Raw genomic sequence first — 19,212 nt, 5'->3', positions numbered from 1 at the left:
CAATAGTGTTGTACCTTGGGATTTAGTTGACATGACTTCTCAATAGTGTTGTACCTTGGGATTTAGTTGACATGACTTCTCAATAGTGTTGTACCTTGGGATTTAGTTGACATGACTTCTCAATAGTGTTGTACCTTGGGATTTAGTTTACATGACTTCTCAATAGTGTTGTACCTTGGGATTTAGTTGACATGACTTCTCAATAGTGTTGTACCTTGGGATTTAGTTGACATGACTTCTCAATAGATCTTTGTCATTGTGTGTGTGGGGGGGGGGGGGGGGGGGGCGACAGTGACTGAACTGTCAGTTATTGAGGGGAAGACACACCCCTCATCATATTGTGTAGAATTTTAAGTTTCTTTGTGATAGAAGCTGTCATAAACCAATTCCTTGTTCACCAGTTCCCTTGAAATTAAAACTTCAGAATAGAAATTGTTTTCCTGTGCAAGCAGATAGTATCATAAACTATAAATTGATCTTCAAATCATGTTGTTTTCTCCTTCATCCTCAGGAGCTGCTGGCCAACCTCAGAGATGGCGAAGGCAAGACAGAGCTGCTTGCTGAGAAGGCGCGTCTGCTCAAATCTGTCCTTCCTCCAGAGAAGGCCGCTCTGATTAACGAACAAACACTCTCCTGTCAAGACAACTGGAAGGAGTTTGTTGACAGTCTTAAAGCTACAAAGTAAGTTTGTGTGTTTCTTGTGTGTGTCACTGCACGATCGAGTTAATGACAATTATGGCCGGTCTGATCATGCTTTGGTCTAATAACTTGGTTGCAAAGGTAAGGTCCTAGGTCCTACAGGCATACTTGATCATGTTTGTGTGGTTCAGTAAGTGAGAAATTCCATCAAATGCTGAAGAAGTTAAAATGACTGAGCCTCTCAGCCTTATCTTCAGAAATAAATGTTAACACAATTTTTTGCCTTTCCAGGACTGAGCTTGAAGGTGCTATGGACCAATTCAAGGAGTACGATGCGTTGAATGAGGACTTGTCCCAGTGGCTGAAGGACACCGAGATGACGGTCCGCTCTGATTCGAACCTCAAACCGGATCTTAAGAGCAAGCAAGAACAACTGGAGAAGTTCAAGGTAAGTCCACCCCAGCTATTGTCTGTCTCCTGTTTATCAGGAATGTTTTGTACCGAAAGGACTTCCGTAAAGCGGTTTGAAATTGGTCATCAAACCACAGGTAAGATTTATATATATATATAAATGATGCTTATATAGCGCAGTATCCAGATAATTGTCCGCTCAATGCGCTTTACAATGGAAACCCCAACTCATCCAAAGGCCTCCCGAAGGAGGTGGGTTTTCAGAAGGACTGAATGAGCTAAGGTTGTCGCACAATCTCAGTCGTTCGGGTAGAGCATTCCAGAGCTGTGGAGCCGCGAGAGAGAAAGCCTGGTCACCGTATGATGGTACAACCGGCTTTGGACTCACCTGCAGCCTGACACACCCCCGCGATAGCAGGTCAAAGGAGTGAGACTGCGTGACAATGAGCTCGGAAATATAAGATGGAACCAGTTCATAGATTGCTTTAAAAGCAAATAAAAGATTTGTAATCACAATCTTTGTCTCTTTACAGAAACTCGGCCAAGATGTTCAAATCCATAAATCAGAGGTAGCTGACATCATGCAACAGGCTAAGGAAATCACCGATACCACTCACGATCAAAGGGTGTCGACCTACGCTAACCAACTGAACACAAGATATGGCAACCTCGCAGGAAATGTCACAGATTTCGTCGAGAAGTTCGAGCAGAATTGCGAGGATCATGAGAATTATGCCGAGAATTATCGAGCCTGTTCCGATTGGTTGAAGACGGCTAAGGATCGTCTGAACACTTGCAAGGACCCGACGGGCGACCGCGAGGCCATACAGGCAAAACTTGATGCCGTCAAGGTAATGAAATGTTTCCATTTGGTCTTGGTAGATGTACATTGTCTACTCATTATCAAAGAGAATATCCACTTATCTCATAGTTAAAACTTCCTTCGGTATAATGTGCATTTGGGGAAAATGATGTCATGTGAAGTCATCTCGAGGTGCTCCAGTGCACTAGCTTTGGTGGGCTTTGGTGACCCAGGAAGCTGTACTGGAGGTTCAAACTTCTTTGAAAAGGTCGATGTGAACTCTAATCCAACTTTCCCTTTTCAGGACATGGTCCATAATAAGGAAGTCGGCATGGCCAAGTTCAACAGTACGATCGAAGGTGGCGAAAAGCTCTACCCAACCACCGCAGCAGACGGTCGCGAAATCATCCGTCAGGAGCTCCGTAACCTACGCGACACCTGGGAAACATTTGCTGACGACCTGAACGAGACCCAACGCGATATCGAGACGCAGTTGATGCAATGGACGTCATACGACGACAGCTTTGACATGCTCGCTAAATGGCTCGACGACATGGAGCGCGATCAGTTGACCTTGGTAGAGGCCAAGGACACGCTACCGGAAAAGAAGTCAATGCTTCAACATTACAGGGTATTTGACCTTTCTGTTGTTCTCCTGACCTTGACCCTTGACCTTTGACCTTGTTCCTGTGTCTTATAATCCATGTCCTAAGCACGTCACATTCCTTGCACCAACACATCCTAACTTTTGATTTTGGTTTTACCTCACACGTTCGGGTGTTGTTTCAATTTTACTGAAGTCGTCTGCTTGTGACGCCGAGTCACTGAATTCAGACACACTGAATTTAGACTCAAATTTTTCTTTTTTTTTCAGTTGCATGTAACCAAAAACTTTTTTTTGCATGAAAACTTAACCCCTTTATGTTATTAACACATGTGATGTCTCTGCATACACTTCAAAAACCTTCACAGCAATTTCAATAATTTTTTCGTGATTTTTCACATTGAAACACTACTGTTTTCCTGATCCAAATCCCTATAGAAGTCTTAATTTTAATTTCCGTGTAAATTTTCTCCCATCAGTTACATGTATATATCGGTCACTGTCCTTATTCATATCCAAGAAACATTCCAGTATCACACTGCCTCATACATGTACATCAAAATACACAGCATTTGAAATGTGACAAATTAGCAAATCTAAGTTACGCAAAGACTTGGAACAAAGTTGACGTCAGGTGAAAGGAGGTTCATTTGAGAGCAGTAGAAGGAGCCACCTCATCCTGCAGTGCTGATTTATTGATCATTAAATTTAGTTAATTAGATATTGTTATCATCATCTTCTTGTTGTGCTCCTAAAGCCTGTCGGAACAGTTGTTATAACAGTCTACATGCAGTATTGGCATCATAATAGGTGGCGCCACTTTCACTACAGTATGCGTCTAAAAACTTATTTCATGCCGGCCAGAGATAAACCTGGTCTGTATCCATCGCAGTAGCATGTTAAGAAACACGACACAATTTCCATCAAGTTATCACTGAATACCGTTGGCTCCAGCAGTCTTTATACTGTCAAAAGCCGAATTGTCTGTATCCTTGCATTAACCCCCTAGTACATTTCAGAATCAATACCAAGACATTCTGTCCCATGAGACAATCATAGACAGCGTCTCGGACAAGGCAGAGACACTCGCCATGCCTAATGTCGCCCACAGGATGGAACAGGTCAAAGCTAGATATAACAAGCTCTGTGACACGGGCAAGGTAGGTCCAGTCTTGGGTCCGAAGTGGTTTATCTTCATGGTTTTCGATCATGTCACTGGTAATTTTGTCGCACCAAAGAAATACATGTATGATTAGCATCAGAAAGTTCATCCTAAGACAATGGCCTCAGGAAGTGGGCTGACTTTTAAGGTGTTGTTGACATCAATATGTCTGAACATGCGGCTTAGTTGGTCACAACATAGAGGTTCATGACGCTACAAGGAGTTGAAAGAAGTCTGCAGTTGCGTTAAAGAAACTGGGAGGATACAATCCATATCTTTAGAGCAGACCAAAACCGACTTTGAAAGGAGCTTTCAACTTGTCTACTACCTGTTGGGGTGTTCCCAGGCTCAAACTTCCTGCCACTACCAGCTGGAATCCTCATGATCGTTGCTGATGGTTTTCTCTGTTTTATAGGATAACGTTAAACTTTGTGAGAAGTATGTCGCCCAGCACCAGGGTTACCAGGACAGCTACCACCAGGCCCGTGATTGGCTTCATGCGATATCCGACAGGCTGGACACTTGCACGGATAGCGCAACCGACAAGCATACCTTACAGACCAGGCTCGACAGAGTACAGGATCTTGTGACTTCCCTCCAAGAAGGCGAGGCCAAGATTAAGGTCGCCAAGGAGGAAGGAGGCAAGACTATTCCGCAAACTGCTTCAGACGGCCAGGTGGTCATCCGCAAAGAGTTGGAGATGTTGGAAGCTGACTGCAGTCAGTTTAAAGAGAAGTCGTCCGACGCCCAAGACACTTTGGAAAGGACTTTGAACTCTCTACAAGATTATGACGATACTTACGACAATTTGAATCACTGGATCCGTGATCTTGAGGCGCAGATTCGCGATCATGAGCTCATGTCAACGTTGCCCGAGAAGATGGACCAGGTCGAGAAATTCAAGGTATGGCGTGATGTCATCATGTGACATCATGACAGTAAAAAGTAATCTCTTGACCGACTCTGAAGTACGGGGAAATGCCTTAAACATATGGGTGCTATTCTTAGAGCGGTGGTGTCAGCTTCAAGTAGGGCAAGCCAAGGTCAAACTCTGACTAATTTATTAACAGTAATATTTTTCTCATAGGCGTTGCAGCAGGAAATCCTTGACAAGCAGCCTGACTTCGATGACCTCAACGAAAAGGCCAACCATCTGAAGGGCAGTGAATCTCGCTTGGCCACATATGCCAGTCAACTCAACAGTCGATATCAGACGCTCAAGAACAACGTCAAGGTAAGATTGTTGACTGATGATAACAGTCATTCAACGAATAAATGATGATTTTCACCACTCATTGTTCCCAATAGTTATCAGAATTGAAATGTGACTTTCACGTTCAAGATTGATCTATGAAGACAATATGCCATCCTGGCTAGACTTATGTAGTTTTAAGGAACCAACCCTTATACTTCCATGGCCAGCGGCATGCTCCATACCACAAATTGTCTAGCGAATTATGTGGGATTCGTTCTTTCAGGATGTGATCACAAAATGGGAAGACTTTGTCGGTGAACATCAGACGTACGTCGAGAACTACGAGACGACATCTGATTGGCTGAACAATCTCCAGCATCGCCAGAGCGACTGCATGGATACGACAGGTGACAAACATGTGATCGAGGAGCGTCAGACGAAACTCCACGACATCGCCATGGAAAAAGATGGCGGCATCTCGCGTATTCATCAGACGGTAGAATCGGGCGAACGACTCTACCCCAACACTGCTGCTGTAGGCCGCGATCAGATCAGACATGAACTCAGGTAATGAAAGAATTCAACAAGTACCGGCACCTTTTGACCAAGGTTGGAACACGTTAGGCCACAGACTGCTTTTCAACTCTTGGTTTGCTTCTATTCTGCAAGTGTGGATATCGTGATAATTACATTCAGGTCAATGATATCATTCCTGACTCATAATATTCAAAACCTTATCTTCTTCAGGACACTGAGGGAGCAGTGGGATGGTTTCTGCGACCAGATCTCTGACACCCAACACAAACTCGACACCTGTATCCACCAGTGGTCCTCCTATGACGACAGCTATGATCAGTTCACAAGGTGGATGAACGAGGCCGAAGGGAAGATGACCCTGGCAGACGAACTCCACGCCACGCTCCCAGAGAAAAAGGCGCAGCTACAGAACCACAAAGTCCTGCATCAGGACATCTTGTCGCATCGCCACACAGCAGACGCCCTGACCGATAAAGCACATGCGCTAATCCAAGCCACCTCTGACCCGCGCGTGAAAGATTTGGTCGCGAACATGACCAAGCAGTATGCCCAGTTGTGTGACAAGTCAAAAGGTCTCCAGCATAAGTATGAGCAGAACGTTGCCGAGCATCAGACGTATCAGGATGTCAACCAAGATTGTTTGGAATGCTTGAATATTCTCAAGGAGAGGACGAGTGCCTGTGCTGATACATCAGGCGACAAACACACTGTCCAGATCCGACTGGACAGACTCAAGGTGAGAAGCTTTTAAAAAATTGGCAAGAACAGTTTTTTCTGCCTGTGGCCTTTGTCGAATAAAGCTACCAAACAAATTGGAGTTGAAAGAACGTTGTTGACCAGATGCTTCTGTCTGTGGCATGCTGTTTGCCCATAGCTGGGTTGGTGGATTGGTGAGAGCCCAGGATTTCCCACACATAGGTTGGCCGGCACCTTTCAGGTTCCAATCTACTCCAAGGTTTTATATCAGAGTTTTCTGGTTGCCTGCCATGACTGAGGAAGCCAGTCTCCCCATGAAGCCTGAATGACGATGATGATGATTTACAAAAGTGCCATAACTTGACTTAAACTAGGACCTCGTTTTATTGTCCAATGCTCTACCACTCAACAAAAAGGCATGTTCCCCTGGCTGAGCTTGTATTAAAGAGAGTGACTACCTTGTATTGCAAAATTAACCTGTTTTGCTTGATATTTCAGGATGTCGCCACTCTGAAGAAAGAAAGTGAAACCAAACTTCAGCATCTCAAAGACTGCATCAACAAAGTTGAACCAAATGCGTCCAAACCTGGCCAAGAGATCCTGAAACAAGACCTCCTGACTGTCGAATCTGAGAATGGCGTCTGCTCCGAAATGATGGATGAGGCGAAGACAAGTTTGGAGAAAACACTGAGCCTTTGGCAAGATTACGACGACAGTTACGACGCATTGTCTGGATGGATAAAGAACATGGAGCACAAGACCCGAGATTATGAGTTGAAATCGACATTGAAGGAGAAACAGGAGCAGGTCGAGAAATTCAAGGCTTTGAAGGAGGAGATCATCGCAAAGGAAGCAGACGTCGATGAGTTCCAGGATAAGGCGCAGGCGTTGATGGATGAGACGTCTGATGCGCGTCTGAACACATACGTCATGCAGCTCACCAACAGATATCATGCATTGTTGAATACTGTCAAGGTAAGCTCATATTAGGCACAAAGATTTAAGGCATATTATCAACATAATTGTAACTGTTAAGATTGGAGAGTTGGTAGGAGGAAACCTCAGGTGAGAAATGCGACCAATGCAGAATTCTGAAATTGAAACATGGGATTTGGTGATGTCGGGCATTGATGTTAAATCTAGAAGTAAATTGTAAGTTGACAACTCGTTTAAAAGTTATCCGATGTCCTTGTTGACTTACAGGAGCTGATCACCAAGTGGGACCGCTACGTCGACGACCATATTGTCTACGAAGACAACTACCACGTCTTTGTCGATTGGCTCAGCGCCGCTGAAGAAAAACTCGACGACTGCGCCGACACGTCTGGCGATAAGGAAGCAATCGAAGAAAAGAAACAAGTCGTGCAGAGTCTCATGCTCGAGAAGGAACACGGGTTGATGAAGCTGAACTCCGCCATCGAAACTGGTGAGAAGCTGTACCCGGATACCGCTGCCGCTGGCAGGGAGAAGATCAGACAGGAGCTCCGCACCGCCAAAGAGGATTGGGATCACTTGCTGAATGGACTCAACGACGCTTCGCGCAAGTTCGAGTCGTATCTGAATCAGTTGGAGTCGTATTCCGAGACGCAAGACCAGCTGGTGAAGTGGATTAACGATACGGAGCAGATGATGGTGAATGATAAGGAGCTCAAGAATACCCTTGTGGAGAAACGTGAGCAACTTCATCAGAGAAGGGTACGTTTTGTCTAATACTTTTGACTCTATTGTTTGTGTGGGCTTAGGCAATATTACTCTTGGTTCCTTTCAGGTGCCAGTGTGTATCATTGCAGTACCAAAGTTTGCACCTCGATCAGAAGGCGTATTGTACTGGTACATCTGAACAAGGAAATCTTTGCCTTCTGATTTGTTGCCTTCTGATCCGTTGGTCAAAAAATGGCTTGTGAGTTGATGGCCAGGGAGCATACACATGGATTGAGTTGAGCTTCTTCTCACTGTTGAACTGAGCAAAGTTTTCCATGTCGTTTAAACTTTTCTCCAGGCCTCCCTCCAAGATATCAACTCGCACCACCGAGTCGTCGATGCGGCCATCGAGAAAGCCCAAAACCTCCAACAGGGGGCACCAAGCGAGAAACTCTCCCAATTCATCCACGACGTCAGCTCAAAGTACGAGAACCTTAAATCTCTGGCGAAGGAAGCGATCCAGGAATCCGAGCATCAGGTCCTGCACCACCAGCAGTATCACGACTCGTTCCAGACTGCTAGCGATTGGCTGAATCTGATGAAGGATCGAGCCGCCATGTGTAATGATGTGGCGGGCGACAAGCATGCTGTACAGAATCGATTGGATCGTCTCAAGGTTGGTGTTGTTGTTTTGGAATTTTGGGTTTTGAGGGGAAGAGATGGGTACCAGGTTGATCTATAGTTGGTGGAAAATGGAACGTGTGTGCCTTGTGTCTCATCATTTCTCCTATTGATTATGTTGACAGTTTGGCCAAATATCAATATGGACGTTTCCCGCCACATAATATGGGAATGATGTAGCGAAGTGGGTTCCAGGCAGATGGCCCGTTCCATGGCAACAGAAAGTGGAGAACACGCTTCAAAATTAGCCACCCAGGTCCAATCAACATGGCAGTTCAAGGCCTTTGAATCATCTATACCTTCTCATGTTTATCCGTTTTGCTTCCAGGACCTGCTCAAAAGTAACCCAGAAGGTGAGGAGAAGATCCAGGCGTGTGTCTCACTGGCTGAGCAGACGTCTGATGAAACAGCCCCAGGAGGCAAGCAGACGATCAACCGCGAGGTGGAGAGCCTGAAACAGGACTGGGAGGACTACACCAACATGTTGAACGGGTCTGAAGACGCCTTGAATAAGTGTTTGGAGCAGTGGGGACATTACGAAGACAGTTACGAGAAGTTAGCGGCGTGGATTAAGGACATGGAACGAAAAGTGAAAGATTTCAACCTCCAGTCGACATTGGAGGAAAAGCAATCGCAGGCGGAGAAATTCTCGGTAGGTTCACGTTTTGGTTTTCTTTGAGTGTTTGTGCGATTGTTTGGTCTCTGATGAAGCTGAGATTCACACTTCACAGTGTTTTCATTCATTTGACACCAAGCATCACAAAGTTCATGTGATGGTCACTTTATCACACTTAGGCACATTGGTGATTTCACGTGATACGGTGTGTTGTTTTGATCATGGGCACTGGGATCAGTTTGTTGTGGTGATAGCTTGATATTGTGGCAGCAGACTATGCTTTGGGTACGGTATTGTAATAATGTTTACATATTGTCGTCTGCTATGGTAGCCATTTATGTTGTGATGATGGAATTCAATCGTTCACAAGAAAAGGAGGATCTTTGAATATTTTCTTGTTGTGGAAAAAGAAAGTGAGAGAAAAAAACTTGGGAATCTTTAAAATTAGATTTGCTTGTGGCAATACAACTTTGGGCGGGTGGAGGCTCAATGAATTCAAAATTGACAAAAAAGCTTTTTGTGATTTGTCGTCACTAATCTAATATTTTGTCACTTAGGATTTAAAGACTGAGATTCTAGACTTTGAAAGTGAAATAGACAATACGTTAGCCAAGGTAGCTGGAAATGTAAGACCGTTAATCTGTTGTCAATGTCTGCTGCTCGTCGTTTGCATGGTTTATGTTGTCATGGTGATGGTGCACGTTGTCTGAAATCGCATGCGCCGGATGGATTTTGTGCGCCAAGAATAAGATTATGGGGTGTCCGAGTTATAAGCTGATGTTATTTCAAAGGGAAACAAAGCTTTTGTCACCAACATCTACAAAAAAGTGATCACTGACACTTCGGTTTGGATCCTGAGTTAGCCACAAAGTCCATCTGATATCTGTTGCATTTGTTGCGGTGTAGTGTCTTGTTGAATTGGGCTGAGATGAAGTTTGAATTGAGTGAGGATTTTAAGAAAGGAAAATGCTCATTTAGATCACTCTTGACGATATCAGTTCTGCAAGGAACTACACTTGGTAGTTGCAAGGAACTACACTTGGTAGTTGCAAAGAACTACTCTTGGTAGTTGCAAGGAACTACACTTGGTAGTTGCAAGGAACTACACTTGTTAGTTGCAAGGAACTACACTTGTTAGTTGCAAGGAACTACACTTGGTAGTTGCAAGAACCTACACTTGGTAGTTGCAAGGAACTACACTTGGTAGTTGCTATATATCCATCTTTGAAAACCCTCGCATTGTTCATTTTAATTGGTGAAGAGGAACAACAGCAGAAGGTTTTCAGAGTATTGTCAACTTTCTTAGCTTAGAGCCTGCATGTTAGCCATCACCAATAATCGTTTGCTTTAAATGGATAGCTGTGATGACTGTCTCTGTGTCCTCCACCCGATATTAGCAAAAATTGCTAAAGATTAGTCTTTATAAATTCTTGCTATTTGTGAACGTCAGTGCCTCAGAAAATATTCATGTACAGTGTTAGACCAGAGTATTATAAGTGGCCCACACAAGCAATTTTTTGTCGCTGCAATATGCGATCATAATCGCTATCAATATCAAACACAGTGATTACCTGTTTTAGACTGTTGCAGCCAAGAGATCTTTTTACTGCAATAAAAATTGCATGCTTGCAGGGCGCCTTTAAGGATTGTATGTCATTCCAAATGAGATTATCATACTCTTAATTCTAAAAAAACATGCCCAAACCTTCAATACATTATTATGAAGTCTGTACTTTAAAAGTTCAGAAGGTTTGCTCTTACTTTTAAGTAAATCATTTAATAGGTTTCAACATCATGCAATAAAACATTCAACTCACGTATGAATTTTTCACCAGGTTATAACTTTCTAAATCTAAATACGATTTGTTATGCTACACATAATCTTCCACGTGACTGTCTAGGGTCTGTTTATTTGACTCTAAAGCACAGATGTTGAAATTTTTATTGCATTTCTGGCCTGAAAATTGAGTTAAATGCATGTCGAATGCCTGAAAATCAAGTAGTTTAAAATTCTGTTGGAATATATCGTTGATTTAGGATAAATTTTCTTCAAAGTGTCCACTGGAAAAATTCAAATATTGGTTAACGATCATAAAGACTGATGGGTGGGGTGGGGGAGACTGAAAATAAGAGTAGGTTTAAGTTGATTTATGAAGGCAATAATCAATATAAATTTTCATGAGGATAAAAGTTATGTGCTTATGACTCTAAATGACCAATACCTCAGACGGTCAGCTGTATCTATTGGAGACTGCAGGCCCGTGTATTTCAATTCCTGATGAGGTAAGGTAATCTTATTTGGATGTTTGCATGAGAAAAAATCTTGATGCTAGTTACCACTTAACACCTTCAACGCCGAACCACATAGATCTATGTGGCCCAAATCCCCCCTCATTGAGCTGGTTAACGGAGTCTCATGGAAAGAACTACGCTGTTGCAATCTTCAGGGTGAAGTAGGAACTGAAAAGACCAAAAAAAGCTGTTCTGACTCTGGGAATTTTTTTGATGTTTGCTTGAGAAAATCTTGATGTTAGTTACCCCTTCAATGCTGAACCACATTCAGGGGTCGGGCTGTTGGAAAGCGGGGTCATTTCGGTCATTTTTGGTCATTTTTCAGTATAGTAAAGAAGTATAGCTAACATTACTCTATTGATTCAAGAAGACCTTGGCTTGGAGAAGTTACTGCAAAAGACTTTATGCAGCCATCCCTTATACTTTTTTTTCTGGGGGTCTGAAGAGGGGGTGTTGGGAAGTGAAACATCGGTGTTGAACATGTTGAAGGTGTTAAATGTGCATGAATTGGAAGTGTTCGAAGAACTCAGTATGGATACAGATTATCTATGGCTTCTCCCCAGCATCAGGTTGCCTTCTGATGTCAATGGTTAACAATAGGCTCCTTCATTTTGGCTAGAACTTGAAATCCTAAAGCAATTTAGAACTCTTTTGAAAAGAAGTGAATGAAAATTTCAAGGGTGGAACAGCTTCTCAGGTTTTAAAGAAAAGTTTTTATTCCCATCTTACTCAAATATATGCAATCCCCAACTTTAACAGGCAACTTTGCAATCTTGAGCCTTGTCTAGATATCCTATATCCCAAACTATACAGACAACCTTCATATCTTCTGTCTTACCTATGAACTAATCGTATTTTTCTCTCTTCCAGTCTTATATGCAGGCTATTCGAGCCAAGCAGCCGGACTTTGACGAGTTCTCTGAACAGGTCCACAGCCTCACGCAATCAACGTCGGAAACACGCGTCACCTCTCAAGTGTCCCAACTGTCAAACCGTTACCAGTCACTTCAGGTGGCCGTTAAGGTAAGAAATTGATATGCAAAAGAGAAGTCACTATTTTTGTAGGAATTTTCCCCTTTGAAATAAGTAAAGAAATACAGGTCAGCTGATCACTTTGTGCAAATAAGAGAACCTAGCAATACGCTGTTATCAGTAAAACTGCTTTGATATTGCCAATATATCTCCATTTTGTTGGGGGGGGGGGTCTTCGAAATGTTAGGTAGGCCTCACATGTTGCAGACATTGGAGATGTGATTTGTCTCTCTTGGTAATAGCAGATAGTCAATGAGGTGTTCAGGGATTATTGATATAAATTTGTTATATTCATCGTAACATTTTGTTTTGCAGGAGATTGTAAAGAAGTGTGAGCAGAATGTATCGGAGCATGAGCTTTACAAGGAGAGCTACTCTGACTGCTCGTCCTGGCTTAGGAATGCCAAGGAGAAGTCGAAAGACTGCACTGACCTCTCTGGGAGCAGGGCCGAATTGGACGGGAAGCAGGATCAAGTCAACGTAAGTAGATGGGGCAGTTTGTTTGCTTGGAGATTTTCTGGCCGGGGGCAGTTTGGGGGTCTACCGAACCAGTTTTGTTTCCTTTAATGTCTGGCTTGTCTGATTAGTTATTGGCAAACAGCTTATCCTTGAAGTGATCAAGTTTGTGTGAGTCAGTATATGAGTCAATATATTTAATTTGTCCCCAATCTAAAGTTGTGAAGGTAAATATAATGTTGCGTTTAGGTCCTGAGCCAAGCCAACCTCACTTCTGGATCTTTAAGTGTCTGAGACTTTGTGGAATATGCATGGTATTTTCCTAAAGAAGATAAGTCTCTAGCTAAAAAGAGGTCCACATATCTAAGTTTCACCCGGTCACTTTATTTGCATTTCAGGAGCTCCTCAGGAGTAAAGAGGTTGGTTTCGCTAAACTGAACGCAACTGTTGAGTCCGGCGAAAAACTCTACCCCAACACTGCGTCAGAAGGACGTGAGACTGTCCGCCAAGAATTACGAGGTCTCAAACTCGAATGGGAGAACTTGTACGATGAACTCACGACCGCTCAGCGCAAGCTCGAGACGAATCTCATGCAGTGGACGTCAATTGACGATAGCTTCGGTCAGCTTGAGGATTGGATGAAGAATGTGGAGGGGCAGTTGAGTCTGGAGTTGTTGCTGAAGTCCACTCTGGAGGAGAAGAAGGTCCAGCTCCAGAGCTACAAGGTAAGGGACCATCTCAAAAGTTTTTTTCCTCCCCCAGAACAGATGAGTAACCGATATTATATCGGATTTCTTGTAATATTTCGGTTGGGCAATGGGTGAACTTGAAATGAGGACTCAAATGTGTGATTTGGATTTCAAAAGCATTTTGAGCATGAATTCCTGGCAAAGGACTGTATATAAGTCATACTTTTCCAGAGAGAGGACTTAAATGTGAGATTTTCATCGATATTTCAGACCCTTCACCAAGATGTCCAGTCCTATCAGCGTGTCATCGATGGCGTCAGCGATAAGGCGCAGGCCTTGGCCAGCAGTAGCGGCGACCAGAGAATCGCCGCGCAGTTATCCGACTACAGGAAGAAGTACAACAACCTGTGCAGCACCGCTAAAGATTACGTAAAACAGTACGAGGACTTCGTACGCGAACATCAACAGTATTATGACGGGTTTGTCGAGTGTCGCGATTGGCTGTGCACGATGAAAGAGAGGCTGTCGATGTGCGCTGACGTCAGCGGTGACCGGCACGCCGTGCAGAGTCGTCTAGAGAGAATACAGGTGAGAATATAGTGGAACCTCCCTTAGCGGACAACTTTCTTTTAAGGACCACCTCTCCATTCAGGACTCTAGTTTTGGTCCCAAAGTGGTTGTTTCCATTCAGTTTGAACTCTATAATCAGGACACCTCTTCTCTGTAAAGGACAGCACTTGTCAGTTCCAATGGTGTCCTTTATAGAGAGGTTCTACTCTACTATGAAATTTGTCGGTTGAACTGGTTGTGTTAGTGGCCATGATCGTTTGCAAAAGATCTCGTCCTGAAAAGATTTGTAAGTTCATTTTGTTTTTTCTTCAGGACATGATGTCGACCAAGCTTGAAGGTGATCCGAGGGTCAACAACATTGTTTCAATGTCGGAGCGAGTGATTCCAAACACTGCAACGACAGGACGAGACACCATCATCCACGAAGTAGATTCTCTGAAGGCAGACTGGGCGACCTTCATCAGTGCCTTGTCTGAGGTACGTCAGTTTTCAAATTCGGATTCTGATTTCCTCCGATACTTCAACCCTTCAATGTTTGCATACTGTACCTTTTAATCAGGCACTTTGCTTGCCGTAAAGTGGGGTGAAGCTGGCCCTGGGGGGGGCCCTTTTGCCCCACTTTGGGGCAGTGTCACCCCATCTTATAGTACCTATCAAATGCTGACTTGACTGTTTTTTGCCTCTTGTAATCTTGTTGATAGTGTGATAAAGTCAACAGAAAAATAAATCACTTTGAATAGTTGAATGAACCGGTATATTTCTTTCTTTTCAGACCAAAGCAGACCTTGAGAACAGTGTTGCCCAATGGAAAGCTTATGATGAAAGTTGCGACACCTGCTCTGCCTGGCTGAAGGAAACGGAACACAAACTCAGAGATGTCGAATTAAAACCGACTCTTCCCGAAAAACAAGCCCAGTTGGAGAAACTAAAGGCCCTGCATGCCAATATCGTGGACCACCAGGATGATTTTGACACCCTGACCGACCGCGCTCAGGCTGTGGTGCGGACAGGTGGAGATAAGTACGTCTCGAGTCAGGCCTCGCAGCTCAACACAAGATACGAGACTCTTTGTCAAAACATCAAGGAGCTACTCCGCCGATGGGACCAATACGTCATCGACAACCAGAACTTTTGCGAGGCTTTCGACGCGTGCAAAGCCTGGCAAAACAACTTCAACAGTCAACTGGACCAATGTCTCGGCACTGACGGGGACCGTGATGAAATCGGAAGCAAACTTGTGCACTTGCAAGACTTGGCAAACATGCGTGATGACGGGTTCCGGAAGCTACAAACTGCTGCGGATAATCTTCAGATGGTTCTGCCGAACACGTCGTCGACCGGCCGTGACCAGATGCGGCGCGACATGCAGTCGCTGCAGCAGAGCTGGGACAACACCATGAGTCAGATGAACGAGAATAAGGGCAAGTTGGAGAATTGTCTGTCGCAGTTGTCCATGTATGACGAGGGGTCGGAGCAGCTTGCCAAGTGGCTGAACGAGATGGAGAACTCCGTGAAGCTCGAGACGGAACTCCAGGCGACACTGTCGGAGAAGAAATCTCAGCTCGAACGAGTCAAGGTAAGATTCTGTGACCCAGTGGAGTACCAGATTATTCCAGTTTTCCCCTGTAAGATTCTCTGACGTAATGCCAGAACCAAGTCAGTTAAGACATCATGTCATGATAACAGCTGCGGGGCAGACAGCAGAGAACCCAGGTCAAAAGTAGCCACCCAGGCCAAGTATCTGTAGGGACCAAACATGGCCATTACCCTGGAGCCAGGCAGAAAAGATAGATAGCTTATCTTAGTGGACAAGTGAGTACCAACTGATTGATCCCAAACAGGCACAACAAACCAAGAGAGAAATGTGACGCCTTCATGTATGATATTGTCTTGCAAGCCATCAGAATTCCATCTTCGTGTCCCTCTTTCCAGATTCTGCAACTGAACATCAACAGCCACCTGGCCTCCGTCAACAACTTGAATGAGAAGGCGGCCGGCCTGCAGGCAGCGACCAGCGATACCAGTATCGCTTCTCAGGTCAACCAGCAGGTGGCACGCTACGAAGTCCTCATGGAAAAGGTCGGGGTAAGTGAAGCTGTCCTGCTGGTGCTGAAATTGACAAAGATGATGCAGAAACTTTGTTCAGACAGTTGATATGATCAACTTTCCTTCAAAAAATTTCTCACCAATACGTTTCTTTTGGAGGGGAGGTTTATCGTAGATGTTGTCTGCTCAAGTCCTGGGTCGAATCAACTAATGATTCAGCCAGAGACGGAGTCACAAGGCCAATAAACCCAATTGGGGCCTAACCCTAGTGGCACGTTATAACGCTCATCCAGCCTTGGAGGGGGAATACTCCCTAGAGAATAAACCATCCAGGTGCAGTGTTGAAGTAAAACTAGAAACTGATGATTGCGTTCTTGCCTTTCAGGACTTGGTGAGGAGGTGTGACAACGGTGTGACCGAGCACCAGGAGTACAAGGACATCTACGCCGAGGCCTACGAGTGGGTCAACACCGCTAAGGAGAAGTTGGCCTCGTGCAGCGACACGCGTGGTGACAGGTGTAACATCGAGGCCAAACTCCAAAAGGTCGAGGTGAGAATCATAACATTAATGTGAATATGAATTCTGTGTTGGATATGGGGATGATTTTCATGACCAAGAACATCACATGCTCTTGAAACACAAGTCTAGAAGTCTATAGCTGTGCAGTCATGGTACATATGCATCTGTCCTTTACACTTGGTGCTTTGAATTTACGATTTGGCAGCATGCAGTGGCAATATCTCAACTATTCAAAATTTGTTTTGATGTTGAGATGAAAAGGCTTTACCATAAGTTCTATACACGTGTCGATTCTAAAGATGCTAGCCGTTAATAGTTATGCATATGTCCGTTACACTTGGTGCCGTGACTTTACAATTTTGCAGTATACACCAGCATTATCACAGCCTTTCAAATTTTGTACTGACATTGAGATGAAACAAAGATACCAGCAGTTGATAATCATGAATCTGTTCTCTACAGAGCCTGATGTCTGCCAGCGACACCGGCAAGAACAAGCTCCAAGACGCCGCTCAGAAGGGCGATGCGACCATGATTAACACCAACGACAATGGCAAGGAGATGATCAGGGAGGAGCTGAGAGCTCTCAAGCAAGATTACGACACGTATACCAACTCTGTGGATGATGTGCTGTCCAACTTGGGTAAGCTACTGTCCTTGTCTTATGTTGTTGATTTGAGTAACATTGACAATGATATCTCCTTGATGTTGGTGCAAAATAAGAAGTCAAAAGGCATTCAAAACCACTTTCCATTATTAAATTTGAGGTGATTTGAGATGACCAGTACATCAAGTGTGTTATCAGTTCCTTAATTTTAATCTGGTCCCTTTGAATGTCTATTCGAAACCTATTGACATGACCCTTCATTGAAAGGCTTTCGATCAAAACTTATGACTGTTTCGGTGTCATTATTATTCATGTTTGAAAATTCTCTCAAAATGGCCCTAAAAAGTGAAGTATCATCTGGCGAAGTTTAAACAAATACAATTACCACATCATCAGCTGGTCTGAAACCATTGTAATAATTGCGGTCCTTTACTTCAGACAAGCTTCTCCACCAATGGATCGAGTATGAAGACAAGTATAACGAACTAAACGACTGGCTGAAGGAGACCCAGCTCAACATCAAGACCGACTCAGACCTCAAGGCCACACTCAAGGAGAAGAACGACCAGCTCAAACAGCACAAGGTGAGCAGAATTGGAGCTAGTATTTGAAAAGAAAGAAAAACCTCATGCATCGGTGGTCAGACTGTTGGCCAGCTGTTGTCTTTTCTCGCACAGCCATCTTGAAGTATTGTTAGGTGATCGAATGATTCTTTATCAGCCAATTTGGAGTATTGTTGGAAGATTTAATGAACCTTCATCAACAGAAGGCAGAGATTTGGTCATCATAGATTCAAGATTCTTTTGTTAACTTCCAGGCCAAGCATGAAGAGATTGTTGCCCAGCAGGCGATGTTCGACGTGTTGAGCGAGAGGGCCCAGAGTCTGCTCCAGAATAGCGGCGATCCTAAAGTCTCCACGCAACTTTCTCAACTCAATGCAAGATTTGCCGCTTTGTCGTCCGTGTCCAAGGTGGGTACTCTCAAGGGTTGACCGTAGGCACCACAATTTTGGCTAGTACTTGAAATCCTAAAGCAATTAGAACCTTTCAAAAAGAAGTGCATGCCAATTCCAAGGGTGGGAGTCATTTCTTTGATTTCAAATGACTGTAATTCCGTCTCAAAGATGAGTCGGGGTCGGAGTCAGAAATCCATCTTGAACTCTCTTACATCAGATTGATTACTTCAGCTTACGACTTCCTTATGATTTCAGGACATGTTGAAGAAGTTTGAGACCAATATGGAGGACCATCACCAGTATAAAGAGTCGTACGCCCAGTGCCTCGCCTGGCTGAACGACACCGAGGAGACACTCTCAGTCTGTGCTGATACGTCGGGGGACAAGTACAGCATACAGTCACAATTAGAAAAACTACAGGTAAAATTTTCAGGCCTCGGAATTCACTTTTAACAGGCACATCAAGTTTTGCCCAAGGGGCTTTTGCTATTTGATGAAAAAAGGCTACCTTAAATGGAATTCAATGAAAACAAAGTTGCCTTAGTGATGGAAGAAATGTCCAGGGCAACTGGGGAGGGCATCAGAGGCAATTGCTTGAATCTTCAATTCTTTTCCAGGAATTTGTTGTCCTGAAAGAAGAAGGCCAGGGCATGATTCATACGACCAACTCCCTCGGAGAGAAGACGATGACCAACACAAACCTCGAAGGCCGCGACTACATCCGCCAAGAACTCCACGCATTGCAGCGGGACTGGGACGAATTCGTCGCCAATATCAGCGACACGAAGATCACATTGGAGACGTGTCTGCTGCAATGGACGGACTTTGACGACAATAACGATCAGGTTTTAAAATGGTTAAAGGATATGGAGAAAAAGGTCAGAGAGACTGAACCAAAGGTTGATTTGAGTGAGAAGAAGGTACAGCTGCAGAAAGCAAAGGTAAGAATTTTTATCATAATAATTATGGGCCCCAGACCACACAGTCTGGGGACCATATTGATATTGCTGGAATTCTGCATTCTATCTGTTGCCAAACTTTAGTGTGAGTGTTCTCTGAAA

General features: G+C 44.1%; 1 protein-coding gene across 9 annotated transcripts in view; it reads left to right on the top strand.

The window, feature by feature from the left end:
* LOC135485645 (muscle-specific protein 300 kDa-like) overlaps positions 1-19,212 on the top strand; it is a 143,608-nt gene that overhangs the window by 88,753 nt on the left and 35,643 nt on the right. For all 9 annotated transcript variants that reach the window (XM_064767928.1, XM_064767929.1, XM_064767930.1 and 6 more), the window contains 26 exons: positions 512-681; positions 931-1,087; positions 1,584-1,901; positions 2,157-2,483; positions 3,476-3,616; positions 4,034-4,522; positions 4,706-4,852; positions 5,097-5,380; positions 5,561-6,086; positions 6,545-7,021; positions 7,250-7,741; positions 8,046-8,363; positions 8,697-9,020; positions 12,147-12,299; positions 12,624-12,788; positions 13,163-13,489; positions 13,724-14,041; positions 14,336-14,500; positions 14,796-15,599; positions 15,956-16,108; positions 16,455-16,619; positions 17,052-17,232; positions 17,635-17,780; positions 18,014-18,166; positions 18,407-18,571; positions 18,769-19,092. In XM_064767928.1, coding sequence (XP_064623998.1) covers positions 512-681; positions 931-1,087; positions 1,584-1,901; positions 2,157-2,483; positions 3,476-3,616; positions 4,034-4,522; positions 4,706-4,852; positions 5,097-5,380; positions 5,561-6,086; positions 6,545-7,021; positions 7,250-7,741; positions 8,046-8,363; positions 8,697-9,020; positions 12,147-12,299; positions 12,624-12,788; positions 13,163-13,489; positions 13,724-14,041; positions 14,336-14,500; positions 14,796-15,599; positions 15,956-16,108; positions 16,455-16,619; positions 17,052-17,232; positions 17,635-17,780; positions 18,014-18,166; positions 18,407-18,571; positions 18,769-19,092 — 7,389 coding nt within the window. The remainder of the gene's footprint in view (positions 1-511; positions 682-930; positions 1,088-1,583; positions 1,902-2,156; positions 2,484-3,475; positions 3,617-4,033; positions 4,523-4,705; positions 4,853-5,096; positions 5,381-5,560; positions 6,087-6,544; positions 7,022-7,249; positions 7,742-8,045; positions 8,364-8,696; positions 9,021-12,146; positions 12,300-12,623; positions 12,789-13,162; positions 13,490-13,723; positions 14,042-14,335; positions 14,501-14,795; positions 15,600-15,955; positions 16,109-16,454; positions 16,620-17,051; positions 17,233-17,634; positions 17,781-18,013; positions 18,167-18,406; positions 18,572-18,768; positions 19,093-19,212) is intronic.

This window comes from Lineus longissimus, chromosome 3 (genome assembly GCF_910592395.1).
Source record: "Lineus longissimus chromosome 3, tnLinLong1.2, whole genome shotgun sequence".
Classification (NCBI taxonomy): domain Eukaryota; kingdom Metazoa; phylum Nemertea; class Pilidiophora; order Heteronemertea; family Lineidae; genus Lineus; species Lineus longissimus.
Note: the sequence above shows the minus strand (reverse complement) of the source record. Positions and strands in the feature narration are given on the sequence as shown.